The sequence below is a fragment of the Ursus maritimus genome, unplaced genomic scaffold (assembly GCF_017311325.1).
Source record: "Ursus maritimus isolate PB19 unplaced genomic scaffold, ASM1731132v1 scaffold_26, whole genome shotgun sequence".
NCBI classification, from domain to species: Eukaryota; Metazoa; Chordata; class Mammalia; order Carnivora; family Ursidae; genus Ursus; species Ursus maritimus.
This window is the reverse complement of record NW_024425119.1, coordinates 28,941,993-28,956,982: the sequence shown is the minus strand read 5'-3', so window position 1 is coordinate 28,956,982 and position 14,990 is coordinate 28,941,993. Positions and strand designations below refer to the sequence as shown.

The window sequence follows — 14,990 nt, the reverse complement described above, 5'->3', positions numbered from 1 at the left end:
CCAACTTCCTCTTATTGAAGAAGAATTGGATGTGTGAAAGGGATCTGATGAATCAGAAGTTGATTGGAAAGAACAGTCCGAGGGTCCTGTGCACCTCTGCGCGCTCAGGCCAAAGGCAATTTATTGCCCCCTTAAATTTAATTTAAGTTTTTAGCTAAGAGGAATCCTCAGTTAGGAAAGCATTTCTGCATGATGACTTCTTTTTTGGATGGTAATTGTGCTTACTTTTAAAAAACTACCTTATTACTTTGCTAACCACACTTGCCAGTTACCTTTAAATTTTGCCCACTGTGTTCCCAATAATTAGCCAATATTTTTATTGCATTTCTGCAGTTGGTTTTTATTCCCCAAGTCTGTCTTCAGTTAGTCTTACAGAGGTTCATTCTTTTTGATTTTCACCGATTCTTCAATTTTTCAATTTCCTTTTGAAACCTGATTTTTTTTTTTACAGGTACTAATTTTAACCAATGCTACACATATTTATTCTTTTAAATGCCTCTAAATAAATACAGATATGGCTCAGTTTAAACTATACTAAATGATGCCGCAGTGTAAATACATGGGATTATCTCCTACTGCTTAGGGACTATTATCTAATTTTGTGCTGAAAATGAGAAATTTATTTCCAAGTTTCTATATCTTCTTGGCAAAATTTCGCTAAAATTAACATGTTTATAGAATTAATATTTCAAATCAAGCATTTCCTACTCTATTAAGATAAAGAACTTAGATAAAACCAGCAGATAATACACTCAATGGTAAACTTTGTATGGAAAGAAATAAATGTTTTGTCTATAACGTGGCTTTTCACCGGGTCATAAATACAGAGTCAGGGAGCAAGAAAGCAAGACTGTACTGTCAGTAGGCCCACAGACAGTACTGTGCGACAGTACTGTGTGTACACACAAATAGTACTTACTACTCAATTCCCTGTACCACCAATAAAACCAACGAGGCAACATAGGAAGATGTTCTGAGGTACTTTTTGAAAAGGCATAGTTTCCCTCAGGCACAAACAGTTTTTATTAAAAGTCAACTTAACAGCTATGCCACTTCTCAGGTCTGAAAACATGATGCTTGGGAAACAACTAAAAAGAAAAAAAAGAAAAGAAAAAGCAGGAATGGGGAACGGGGTAGTTTCTTTTAAATGAACTCCAACAAATCCCACTAATACTGGTACCAGGCAGATACAACACCAATAAAATGGAGCAAATGTTTAGTATCAGTGAGGCAATGCAGGGAGGAAAGAGCAGAACGTTAGGTTGCCATGATCTGGACTTCGTGAAGATTTGTTTTGTTTCTTGTTTTTGTACTTTAACCTGAATCTCTATTTTGGTGAAGATTTCCAGTTACTCCAAGTTGCATAATAAATGACACTGTTGAAAATAGCACTCATATAAGGGACTCAAAACCTCTTGGTTGCTTTGGTCATAGTGTGACCACTACTTAATAGGTGTACGACTGACGAAAGCTCCTGCACTGTGCTTTACGATTTACAGGTTGGCTGCCATCTTGGATGGACTATCCATTAATGTACCATCCACTCCCACTCAGTAAGCTGAGATCTCCCCTACAAGATCTCCACTGTTAGAGCCCTGCATTGTTAACTATCTTTTGTGTTAACAGTAAGGATTGTTTTTGTTTTGAAGAGAAGTTACAGATAGAGTTACATGAAAAGGTCAAACCGTTATGGTTTTAAAGAAGTTAAGGCTACCTGACTAGACAAGGAATCAGGGCTAGGAGCAATTGTGTGGGCAGCACTTGATAGTTAAGGAGCCCAGGAGTGTTAGACCTTTCAGCTCAATTAGCTGTTTTCCTTGTTTGTCAGATTATGTGCAAAAGAAATTTTGCTATGAAAATCCACTGCCTTAAATCAAGTCATAAAAGTTACCCAGCAGAATCAGTAAATGAACTAAAAACATGTACTATCTCAATATAATATAATGATTGTAGGCACCTGAGTGTTTGTCAAAAGTAGACAATGAGCTAAGGTTTATTATTGTTTTTTGGCAAGGAAGATTCATTATGAAAAAACCTAACAACAACGAAACATACAATTTTAATCAAAATTTGAACACTTTCTGGGTAAACTAATTAACCAAAGGCTAACATTACATCTATCTATGTATATATTTTCCCATTTGATACCTATTTGCAGGAAAGACTCATAGTAGGACCCTGAATTTGGGAAAGTAAAAAAAAAAATTCTGGTCATTAAATAAACACAGCTTTTTGTTTCCCTTCACGTTATTTAGCTTTCTTAACGTTATCACACACACAAACACACACACAAAGGAGCAGCACCAGTGCATCTACTTGTCTGCAATTTAAAAAAATTAAAGATGCTGTCAAAAGTTGGATAAGTCAATGAATCATAACATAGTCTTTCCTAGATTTACTTAATGATGTCAAGTGAAGAATTCTAGTTAAAAAAAGAAAAAATAACCTGCAGTTAATGAGCTACTGATCAGAAAATAAGTGCATAAACGATATCAGTGTAGCAGCAAAATACAGTTATTGTTAACATTCCGATGCACCTCATTTATTATTTTGTGCAAGAAATATGACCACAGTCTGGCCGATTCCAGATTTTGAACTAAATTAAAACTCACACTTAATTGAGCAACTTATGCGTATTTAAAAATAAAGGAATTAAGTTCACCTCTCGCAGAAATGATTTTTATAGACATAAATCATGTGGCAAATAAAATACAAAATAAATATCAATGAAAAAAATATCAGAATCAACTCCTATAGCTGAATTCGAAGTACAAGGAAAGATGATTTTACAATATATGTATTTTACATTGTCTTAGGTCTTTCTTATGCTATCGAGGTAAAGCCAGCCATCTGAGATACATAGTTTCTGCTTCCTTTTACTTTTTGTTTTCATTGAACTCAATCACAGCCATTTGATTGCAGAAGTTTATCTGTGACTTAGAGAAACCATAAAATGTTTCATCACACTGGAGTCTGTGCTTTGTGTTACTCTTCTTAACTTCCTCTCATCTTCCCAAACGGCGAACATGAATCCAATCCTACAGCTCACAATGGAGGAGAAAACACCCGCTGGATCTTGGGCAGTATCCTGTGTGTGGCTACAAAGCGTTCGCCTTAGATATCCGTCCACGGGAGATGCAGACTAGGGGTAAGGAGGCTTGGAGAGACAGTGGAGAGGGGCGCAGTGGGGGCTGGGATGTGGCCGCTCCTCAGGGAGAGCTAGGTCAGGACTGAAAACGAGAAACAAGCGCGTCAGCAAGAAACGCATGTACAGGGGCCGGGCACACTTGTAAGGGCTAGAGAGGCACAATCTTTTCATAGAACATTTAAAAACATAAACACAAATTTTGCACAGAAAACAGTTTAAATCTAAAGCATGCCAAGACGACTGCAGCTTTTCAAGAATAATGCACCACCCCCCCCAAGGAAGAAAGAAAAGAAAGAAAAAGAAAGAAAGAAGGAAGGAAGGGAGGAAAAGAAATACAGGCGTTAGGGAAATGACATGTAAACCCTTCCCGCAGTGTCCCTCTGTTCAATTTCTGCACATTGTCTCATTTCCTCTAGGTCTCTGGGTTAGTTGCAAGATTTCTTCAAATCGGTTCTTTTAAAACTTTAATATGCATACCAGTCACCTGGGGGATCTTGGTAAAATGCAGCTTCTGATTCGGTAGGTCTGGGGTGGGACCTGAGAATCTTCATTTCCAGCAAGCTCCCGCGGGAGGAGACAATGCCGGACCAAAGCTTTGGAGGACCCTCCAGGTCTCTGGTAGATCCAGATTCCATAGGAGAAGTAATTTGCCCATTGAAGTCTGATTTGCTCTAAGAGTTCCCACTACTTGCCTTAGTTTGGCAGTATAAGTAAGACAGGACAGTTTTAAAACTTCCTGTCCGTTGAGCATATCATGCAGATTCCAAACGACCACTTCCGAGAGCCTCCAGTTTAAATGAAGGCATAAATGCTCAGGCTCCTTAACGTCTTGCTGAATAACCCTGAAGGGTAAGGGAGTAAAATCACTGAACTTCCTAAGGTAAAACTACAAAACACTTTTGGGTTTAGACCTTTTCAAAGATGACTAATGGAGGAAACACCACAATATGGGTTTTTGTTTTTTTTAATTGAAAAAAAAAAAACGGTATTTTTCTAAAACTCTTCTTCCCCCCTCATATATTATGAAATTCAGTACCATAGAATTCATTCTGCCCCGAATAAAATTTGAGAAAAATATTCATGGCTCAAATCATAGCCATTTAATGAAGCCATGGCTCAAGTAAATATTTAATAAATAATTTTTATTTATCCCATTTATTTATTATATTTAAAGCTAATATCATTGAAGGCATTAAAAATTAGCATTCAAAATCCTTTTTATCTTTGGTACTGAAATTATCCTTCAAGAGTATCTCTTGAATTTTGACACAAAATTATAATTATGTAAACTACTGATCTGCTTGAGGTCATCCTTAGTTCCCAAACTCTTTGAACTGCTACGAATTTAGTTTCAGAGGAGAGCGCTCTTCTGTACTAGTTAGAGCAACCAGTGATAAGCATGATTTTTCCTACCTATTTTTAAAACGTGGTAGGTAACCCTGGGAGAACTGGAGCTTCAATACAAAGGCTAAAAAAATCACTGCATGGCAAGGCTCTTCCTCCACCCTGCAGATGGAGTCAGATGGCCCAGGAAACACAGCGGCAGACAGACTCTCCCACAGACCTAACAGAGCTCCTCTCCCTGTTAGATCTGCATGATTTAAAGCATGTATCTTTTTTAGGGAACTAAACACATTATTCAACATAAGTTACAGCAAGTAGCATGGGATGGTCACATTATACACGAAGCCTGTTGGAAGCCCCATGTAGTCCAAATACACTTCCCAACCAAGGAACACAAGCATTTCTTTTCTTTTCTTTTTTCTTAGTTAGCATACAGTATGATATGGATTTCTAGGAGAAGACAAGCATTTCTGCTTGACCAGCTGAGCGCCAGGTTATGGTTCACTTGGCCCAACACCATCACATTATGTCATTCATGATGATTTAAAAATGTGTTCATTATTTCAGATTTTCGTAACTACTTTATATTATACTATCTCTATTTTACATTTGCATGAAATGCCATCACACTACATATATTATGACAGAAACATGTTCTTGGTTTACCAGTTAAGAAATTATTTCTTAGATATAAATATTTGATAAGTTCTAATTATTTCAGGTCCAGGCTGTATTCAGCTATGGTTGCTAACTGCCTTCAGGAACCCACTTGTTATCCAACATTTACCATTTAAAAACCTACTTTTTGTAGGTAGATCATACTGTAAACAGTAGGCTTAGGAAACTGTTACTAAGATGTAAGAATGGGTATTTCTTCAGAAAGATTCTTTTTGTGTCCAAGTTAGCAACTCCTCGATAGAAGGGGAGAAGTGCTAAATCCCAAACATCTCCATATATTTAAATATTACATCCAAGGCAGCCACACATTGGGCATTCCCCTCACATTATGATTATCTATTATCTATAAACAACTTCAATAATTTAGCTTCATAACAGAATCAGTTTGTAAGAAGTATCCATGGGAAAGATGAGGAAAATGCTCATTTATTCAAAACCCTACACCTAAAAAAGTTATTTGAACATATGTGTAAGCTGAAGGAAGTATAAAACAATTTTTATCGTGAGAAACAGAGAACACTGATCTAAAGTTACTCAACCTTGTGAGCATGTTTTATTTCTCATGTTTCTCTTTACATGAATGTTCCTTTCTTTTCAATTCAGGGATACAGAGTCAACATGAGTGATTTAAATTCTGACTACGCTCCTCACAGCATAATGAAAATCGGGGGGCGTCTCCTGGTGGTACAGTGGTGCACCGCGGTGGTTAGGGCAACGCGTGCCAGACTCGTTGGGCTCAGTTGCTTTCAGGGTGGGTGACCCTGGAGAAGTCACGTTAGCTCCTTCTCTGCCTCCTCAGTTTCCTGGTTTAAAAATGGGTGTGATAACTGTTCCCAGTCGTAATGATTAATAAGTGTAAAGAACTGAACACAGGTCATGTACACGGTAAGAATTCAAACGTCGGCTGTTAACTTTTCTGCCACCAAGAAGCGACAAGAGCAGTGAGGGCATTAAATTCGATCCATTTGGCAGAGGCGTGGGTGGGAAGGAAGCCAACCGTAATTCCAGTGACTCTGAAAAGGAGCTTTTCCAGGTCTATATGGATTTTATCATTTCTCTGTGGGGACCACTGAACCTGGCCTATGCTGTATTCTCATGGGTAGAAACTAGAAACATGTGTAATTCATTAAATTGCTTTTCTTTAAAGTAAATCATCCCTGGGAAGGTGTAGCAAGCAACCTAAATTCTGTAAGCTCAGAAGACATAGCCCTGGGGCAGGTAACCCTTTAGTCAGACCAGTTCCTAAAAAAAAAAGCAAGGTGAAATAAAATCAAACTTAAAACATTTTCCCACTAGCTTTTCCACTCCTTACCTAATTGAAACACTTAAAGAAGTAGGCTTCTCCATTCTTTCCCCAAGCAAATTAGAGAAGTTATAAAAGAGGCCACAGACCTTTTGCCTTGAGGGATGGTTGGGCACTGAGAACAGTTAGTAACACATCGAGAGCACACTAAGCATTAGGCCTGTGCCACACAGAATCCCTCAAAACTATTCTCTTCCTTACTTTACAAGTAAAAAACAAAAACAAAAACAAAAACCACACACACAGAGACAGAACGTCTTAGCCAGCAAAAGCAAGTTTCCACGATTACACAACTAGCAGGGGGTAGAGGTGGAATTTCAACCCAAGCAATCTGCCTGCGGAGCTCATTCACTCATTCCTGTCATCAGCAGGTGCTGAAGATGTGTTGCGAGGCTGGCACTGTCCCAGGCCCTGGGTGGGTAGGGTGCGTGGTGGAGAATGGCCTGTGGGTGAAGTTGCCATGTTCTTCACCACTGCACACGTGGGGTCCTACTAAGACGGGTCTCAACATTTATCATTATATCCAGTTACTTACATAATTAAAATGACTCTACAGCTGGTTTCCGTAATAAGATGGCATTCATATGTTAGCAAAGAATGCTCCTGAAGTAAAAACTCCGGGGCTGGAATCCTGTTGGCAGACTAGACATCAGTCAGGAGACACTGGCTTGGGGCTTATTTACCCATGTGCCTTCTCCGGCTAACTCCATGTCTCCCTTCTCCAACTAGCTGCACAACCACCCCTGAGACCAAGTCACATGGGGGCTTTGGCCGCCGCTGTGTTTCGCAGCATCTGTGGCTCCCCGGCTCTCCCGGCTCTAACCCATGAGCTGCTCCTGATACCTACTCCTGACGCACGTGGAAATATATTCAGGCCTGTCCCTACTCAAAAACAGCCTTGCCCTGGTAGGAGATGACACATTAAAATCCAGAAAGAACAATAAGTAGACTGTAAAAGCCACAAAGATGGAACGTCCTGAGGGGGTGCTCTGATGCTGAGTGTGAGTTCCATGTGGAGGTAAACTCATGATGGATCTGCAAAGCTTTCACTGGGATAGAAATTGTCAACCAATTCTCCAATTTAGTGTACAGGGAGTACGTAAAGCCACCTTTACGATTCTTCAGTTAATCTCACATAAAGGGCAATATCACTGCAAACATTCTTCTAAAATGCCAATTATGAATTTTTCTCCAGGCTTCAAATTCAGTTTTAATGAGGATGGTAAGTGGAGACAAAACAGAAACGCATTCATAAAGTTGTCTCGGAACAGACATGAGATATGCTTTCTATTCTTAGTGCCTATTTGTCTGAGAACTATAGTCTAAGGAAAAAAGACAAGCAAAAGAAAAAGTAGGGCAAACATCCTAACAACTCCAGGTTTTATACTTTGGAAGGTAATGAACCACCGCACTAATCCCAGCACTTATCCACACAAGGGAGCCGAAGGCAGCCCTCAGTCCGCCCACTAGCAGCCAGTAAGAGAAACGCTGGCTCTCTTGTAGTCCCACGGAGCACATGTAGACTTCAGGTATGCAGTGTATGTTAGTGTAGCCCATATTTAAGATCAAATGTAGCAAATGTCATTATGGATAGGAAGTTATGGTGTTGGAGGGGAGAGCTTGGGCTCCATGGATCTGACATGCAGCTGGGTGAGAAGAGAAAGGACGTCCAAATTTACCTGACAGTTGGGCAGTCTTGCCTCCCGGCTAGTTGTGAGCACTGTGGCGGTACGGAGGCAGCAGGCTGCTGACAATCTACAAGAAACTGATAAATTAGACATGTGTACAAAGAGATGACATNNNNTCGTGTTAGTAACAGTAACTAAAGCAGTTGCCTGAGAGATTTAGTGAGGAATGTGCATTCATACAGAAACATCTGACATTTTATTTCCCCCTGAACGATGCCAATAGAAAGGACGTTTTTCTTAATTAAATACAGTTTTTAAAATTAGTGGTACAAAACTGGTAGTGAGATTTCTCAAGTATATTGGAATATATGTGGCCATTCACATTTGGTATCTGGATACATCTAAAAATAAAGAGTCTATTAATATAATGAAAGATCTTCAAGTTCTGAACTTGAACATGATGGCAGTTACTTGCTTAGCACTTAGACCTGCTTTTCCAAAACGGAATATATTCAGATAACTGCCTTTATTGTCAGGATACATGGGCATATTGTCAATCCCATAGGTACATTGAAAAAAGCAAGCATGCAATACAATATTTTCCATGATTAATGAGATATCAGAGAAAGAAATCATCCTTACAGTTTTCTGAAAATTTTATTAATCAAAAGCAAGATTTGTTAGCAGAAATATGAGAATGTTTATTATATAGTAAATTGTTAGTAACTTGGATGGATGGAGAAAGCTAACCTGAATGGGAAATTCACTTTTGTTATATTTTTGCCATTTTCAAGTCACACTAGGTTAACAAAATGCTAGCTATTAAAACTCCGTGTTTCAGCTGATCAGTTATGTTAATCGTCTACTGCAAGAAAGACCATGTGCTGAGTGTTCTAAACTAACCAAAACAGTCTGTTTATTGGTACCAGGCTGACTGTACTAGAGTCACCTGAGAAGCTGGTTTGAAATACATATATTTCTGCAAAAAGATTTTACAAAAAAGTTAAAATTAGAGTCAGATTTGAAAATTCAATTATTCTCAAGTAATTGCAGCATGTCCTCTCGCTAAGTGCTAAGACCAAGGATTTGCTTAGCAAGTCTCTTTCCTTATTTGTTATATAGATAATACTAAAGCCAAATTATCATAAAACCTGGATTCACAGGCTTAAATTAATTGAAGCTCTATTGAAATTAACATTCACAGGCCTGTATCTAAGTATCACTTGTTCTAAAGCCAGTATATTTTCATTATAGCAAAACCTGCCTATATAATTCCAGAATGCCAAAATTCATGAAAACTGCTGTTGCTTTTGCTTACATTGAAAATGCACTAAAGCTGTCTGTGATGTAAAGTAGACAGGCTTGATTTGCGTTCATTCAAGAAAACATTCTTAATGAAGGGAGCCTCTCATAGGTGGTCTTTGTTGCAGAGTAGCTTATCAATTATTACTTAGTAATAGGAATGAGATCTGCTTCTCATTGGTAGCTGGTGTTCAGATTATCACACTCAGTAAAAGTCCTTCAAATGTGACAAATATTTCCATTTTCTCCACTTTGGGGAATTCTCTTTTTTTTTCTCCTTTAACTCCTTGTCTTCTCATTTTGCAGCTTGATTAGCTCAATGATTCCCTTTTGTAGAAACTCAGAGTCTTAAAGGATGAATTCCTTTATGCTCCTTTTATCTTTTCCAATAGCTTTTCTATCTAAGTGATAATTCAGGGACGTCTTGGACTCATTCAGATAATGATTTTGAGATGATCAGCAGACAGGCAGTTTTGTTTAAGTTAGTTAATCAGGAGAGAGCTGCCCTCCTATGGTGTATTTGGGTAAACACAACGGATGTAAATGAAAATGAACACTTGGAAAACCACTCTGGAATTTGGCCTCAGGTCTTCCATTTCCAGGGAGGTATAAATGAAGCACCCCTATCGCAAAATTTTGGCTTCTATGGAATGACAAGCCTTAGAATTAGAGTAATCCGAGTATTTACATGGTTTAAATTTTTTTCCGTATCTCACTTTTATTAGAAATTTTTTTTGCTAATGCAGTTATAGATTATTCATTCAAAATATGCTCTGTGATGAAATTTAGAAAGCAGGTGATCAGGACCACAGTGCAGTCCCTTAGTGAATTGTTTAATGAGTGGTGGATATTCCTGACATTTGTAGTGAATATCAAATTTTCCTCCTTTAGTACTAATATCACTTCTGGGCTCATTATTATTGTTATTTTGTACTTGTTATTTATAAGCACTTAGTTAAGTGTTATCCTTAAAGGATAAAAAGCAAATTCTACAGATAAGATGGTGACAGATAAAAAAATAAAATTTGAAAAATAGCCATATTGCTCTGACCTAACTGTCTTCTAAATCTCTCTTCTCAGGTTAACAGCCCTCCAGTTACATACACACCTAACCCTGCTGACAAGTGGATATGTATTAGCAGGTACTTTGTAAAATGAAAGGAGTGAATTGAGAGATTGGGAAAATCCTTCCCAGCTCTGAGATGCTGTGGTTTCGTCTCCACCTGTGCTTTCTAGGATCTACGCTGGGGTAGACTCACTCCTGAAGGAGCTAGGCCTCATCTCATGACTTCTGAGGGCATAAAAGATGACAATCATGTGACCCAAGCAGGACATATTAAAGAATCCCAGCAGCCACTGTTGTCATCTGGGCCACCAGAACACAACCATTCAACAATCAAGTTACTAAACTCCTAGAATGTGTTCAAAACTGTTGGCATTGGGGACAAAGGGAAAACAGAGAAGATATGGTCCCTGGCCAATCGGGTAAGACAATCATATTCAACCAGCAATTACAAGAAAGTGTCATGATGATGGTGTTAGTGGTGATGATGATGATGATGGGGACAATGACGACAGCACCTAGCACTTGTTTCCTGCTTACCATGTGCCAGGCACTGTGTAGGCACTTAACCTGCATGCTCTCCTGTAACCCTGTTTTATGAGTTGCAGTTGACGGATGAGAAAAGGGCGACTTAGGTTAAGTAACTAGCCAGAGTCCGCTAAGAGATGGATCTGGATTTGAATCCAGGATTGTATGATCCAAAGGCTGGATTGAACTTACAGACATAACGCTGCATTGCTTTCCATGATAGGGAAATGTAGGGATCTCAGAGCAGAAACACTTAACTAAATCTAAGTGGCCAGGGAATGCTTCCTGGAGGTTGTAATGTCTAGGCTAATGCCTAAAAAAACAAGTTAGCCAAAGAACTTCTTAGCAACTGTAAGTAGTTTGTGGTCTCTACAATAGTAATAAAATATTTCATCATAAAATCGAAGTGCTTTGAAATGCTCAGAACTGAATTAGGGAACAGTGTACATTCATAAGGTCACAGGCCCGAGAAATGCTAGAGCATACTCAGGAGATTTTTAGTGCCTCAAGGGCAGACGAATAAGGGATATGATAGCTTAAAGATCTATAGGTCTGTACTGAGGTACACATGAAGAGTGTCCATATAGGGCATTCCTCCATGAACAAAAGCCAACTAGAAAGGAAGGTTCAAAAAAGGGAGAAAGAAGGAAGGAAATTATTTGCTGAATAACATCATATAATTTCTCTTAGGAACTTTACATTAGTTAACTGTTTAAAGTCTTAGCAACACTCTGAAGTTATTATTTTTACTATTCTTACCACAAGAAAATAAATATTCCTGATATATGGGACTACATCAAAATCTCATATACCCTGAGGCTATTTTTTTCCTTTAACATTTTTCATGGCACCAGAAACAAACACAGAGCTGGCATCATAGTAGGTGTTCCACAAACATTCGCCGACTAAATTAATACACAATCACTATATATATGAACTCACCCATCGTCACACAGCTAGCAAGTGGCACAGCAAGGATTTAAAGTCAGACTTTTCTGCTGCTGAGGTCTATTTTCTACTCACTATTCTGGCTGGCTCTCAAATTGACACAGCTACCTCTAGAAAATATCAGGGTCATAGAGTCAGAAAAACATAATTAAGAACTTCATCAGACAGTTGAGATAATAATTTGAAGGCAACCAATTACCTCAAAAACACAAAGCAAAGTAAAGGGGACAAGAATGGGGATATCATTCAATTTCTATAAATCAATGACTAGGGAGAGAAAGTCTGGTCATAGGCTTTTCCCCTCAGGCTTCTACTACTTTTAAACCTCCTACAGCAATTTAGAAAATTAACCAATTTTCTAAAAGTCAATGCCTTAGAAAGTCCCATGAGCCCACTGTGGCTGTTTGGGGAGCAAGGGAGAGCCTCACGTGGAATGAGGCAGGGAACCCCTCTGTGCTTGGGTTCCACACTGGGCTCAGCTGGCAGTACTGAGAGGGGGTAAGGACCCTGTGGGTGAAAGCTGATCTGTGGAGACCATACCCAGCAGTTGTGCGGCTGCATGGACGGCTTCCTTGGTACCCAGATGCTCTGTGGGGAGTGGAGCAGCACCTCTTAGTGGCAAACATTCTCCTACAGAATGGCCAGCACCCCAGCCCCTGGTTTTCCAGACCTGAGAACGAACAAATCCCTACCTTCCCTCAGGACCACAAACTCCCCAGGTGCTACACACTTTCTATGAAAACTCTCTGTCCCCTGAGTTTTCCTCAGGCCAAATAATGCCAGTTCTTCCCCACAGGACACATTTTCAACTTCGCTTGCTGTCCTCCTAGCTCTTTGACCATGTTCCAGTGTGTGCAACAATCTTCTAAAAATGAGGTGTTCTGAAAGGAAATCACGTGGGATAAGATGTGATTGGTGGAGTGGAGTGGCAATCTTGCCTCATCTGAGATATCCCCATTCTATTAAAGGAGCAGAAGCCTGTATGGCAATATTTTTTCGGCAGCTATGTCACACTGCTGTTTCATATGAGCTCACTTTGGCTACAGATGGTGCTATCAGGTCATGCTTCCTCCATCCTGTACTTGGGGTATCTGGAATCCCAATGCAATACTTCACACACTTTTTTTTTTTTAAGTTTTATTTATTTAAGCAATCTCTACACCCAATGTGGGGCTTGAACTCATGACCCTGAGATCAAGAGTTATACTCTCCTCTGACTGAGCCAGCCAGGTACCCCCACATACTTTTAACTTTATGTTTATCTCTAGTAAGTCTCACCTTTTCCTCCCTGATGCATCTTTTAGATCCTATTCTATAATCTAGCATATTAACTTCCTCTCTCTCATATTTCTCCCTCAAATCAGAAAATGTGATAATCATGACCTTAATATCTTCATCTTTATCTAAAATTAGTAACTAATAATGGGGTCAGGCTAAGTAGAGACCGTATTTCATAAATGTCCATCTATGAATTTGGGCCCTTTGAAGATGTCAATCAACCAGTTATGGACCTAAACAATTATATCCTCACCTACAATTTTCTCTATTTGTCTAAAAGATATTATAAAATACCTAGTTAGTTGTTTGCCAAGATTCAGGTATATTATGTTACCACTTTCCCTGATCTTATGAGATAAAGAATGAAAATAAGTCTAGCCTAAGTCATTCTTGATGAATTCATGCTGGCTGTTAATAATCCCTATTCTATATTGAGCATATGAAACCCATTCACTTCCAGAAATTTGCCTAGGATTAGCCTCAATGTTCTTGGTCCATAAGTTAGAGAAACGTCTTTCTTTTCCATTGTATAAAAACTGTATTTCCACATTTCTTCCTCTGACCCACAAAGGAATTCACCTTCTCACTTCCATATTCTGTTTCTTCCTGGGTACCTTTTCCTCTTTCACAAGGCCATGATTTTTTTTAGCATCTTTCCTTCAACAAGAAAAGTAAGGAGGAAAGGCATGTGTTTTCCCTTTTTTTCCCTTCTCATTTAAAAATGGCAACGCATATACTTCAAAAATCGGTGAGAAAAATGAAAATTCATGAGACAAACAGCAAACATGGCTCTTGGTTAGACAGTTAATATCTCTGTTAACTTGGTGTACTATTTCCAAGACTGTTAAAGATAGGTTCAGTAATTAAATTTACCCACTTAAACAACTGCTGTCATAAAATAATGACATTGCTGTTATTTTCAAATAGATATCACTTTGGAACAAATATCTTATCTAGTTGGAGTAAATGGTCGATATTCATTAAGGACCCTCCAATGAGGACAGATGGTTAACAGCAGAAAAGCAAGAATGCTTAATTATGAAAGTTATCAAACAGAAGGTTGACAGAAATAGTTATGGATTGTTCTGAAATAACTCCCTCGTTAATGATCAAAGCATAGAGACATCCTCTTTTGTGTCCTGAAGGGAGATGAAAGGATACCCCTCCTTCTTTCTGCACACCTGGTCATATCTTCCAAACTATTCGCTAATTGGGATTTCAGCAATGACAGAAAAGGAAGAGCAGGCAGAAGGAATGCAGAAGAGGAAAGGATGAGAAATAATGGTAACATGTAATATTTATTAAGTGCTGTATCTATGCAGACATTAGGCTAAACACTTTACATGCAATCGCTCTTTAATCCTTAAAAAAACTTAAAGAGATAGGTTTTATTTTTATTTTAGAAATAAGAAACCTAGGGAGGTTACGGAGCTTGTTCATGGTCACCTTCTGTATGATTTTTATAGTGAACAAAAGCTTTCTTGTGTTGACAAAACTCAACTGAGTCTGGTTGTCATAATCCTCATTTTAGAGTCAGGACACTGAGGATTAGAAGGGTTAAATGATTTTCTTAGGGCCCCTGGAGAGAGTGGCAGATGAGAACATGAGCCCAGTGGAATGCCCCATGGGGCCTGTACTGTATTACATTTTGTCACCCCAAATTCATATGTTGGAAACTCTACCACTACCTCAGAATGCAACTACATTTGAAGATAGGATCTTTAAAGAGGTAATTAAGTGAAAATGCTGCTGTGTTAGGGTGGGCCCTAA

At 38.7% G+C, this 14,990-nt stretch overlaps 1 protein-coding gene across 5 annotated transcripts in view; it reads right to left on the bottom strand.

Annotated features, from left to right (window-relative positions):
• Positions 1–551: 551 nt before the first annotated feature.
• The window catches only part of BICD1 (BICD cargo adaptor 1), a 221,284-nt gene continuing 206,845 nt past the window's right edge, over positions 552–14,990 (bottom strand). For 3 of the 5 annotated variants that reach the window (XM_008683465.2, XM_040642316.1, XM_040642315.1), the window contains 2 exons: positions 8,153–8,228; positions 552–3,230 (listed from right to left, as the gene is read on the bottom strand). In XM_008683465.2, the coding sequence (XP_008681687.1) occupies positions 3,143–3,230; positions 8,153–8,228 (164 nt within the window). In that variant the 3' untranslated portion in view covers positions 552–3,142. The remainder of the gene's footprint in view (positions 3,231–8,152; positions 8,229–14,990) is intronic. The other 2 variants (XM_040642314.1, XM_040642318.1) reach the window with 1 other exon arrangement.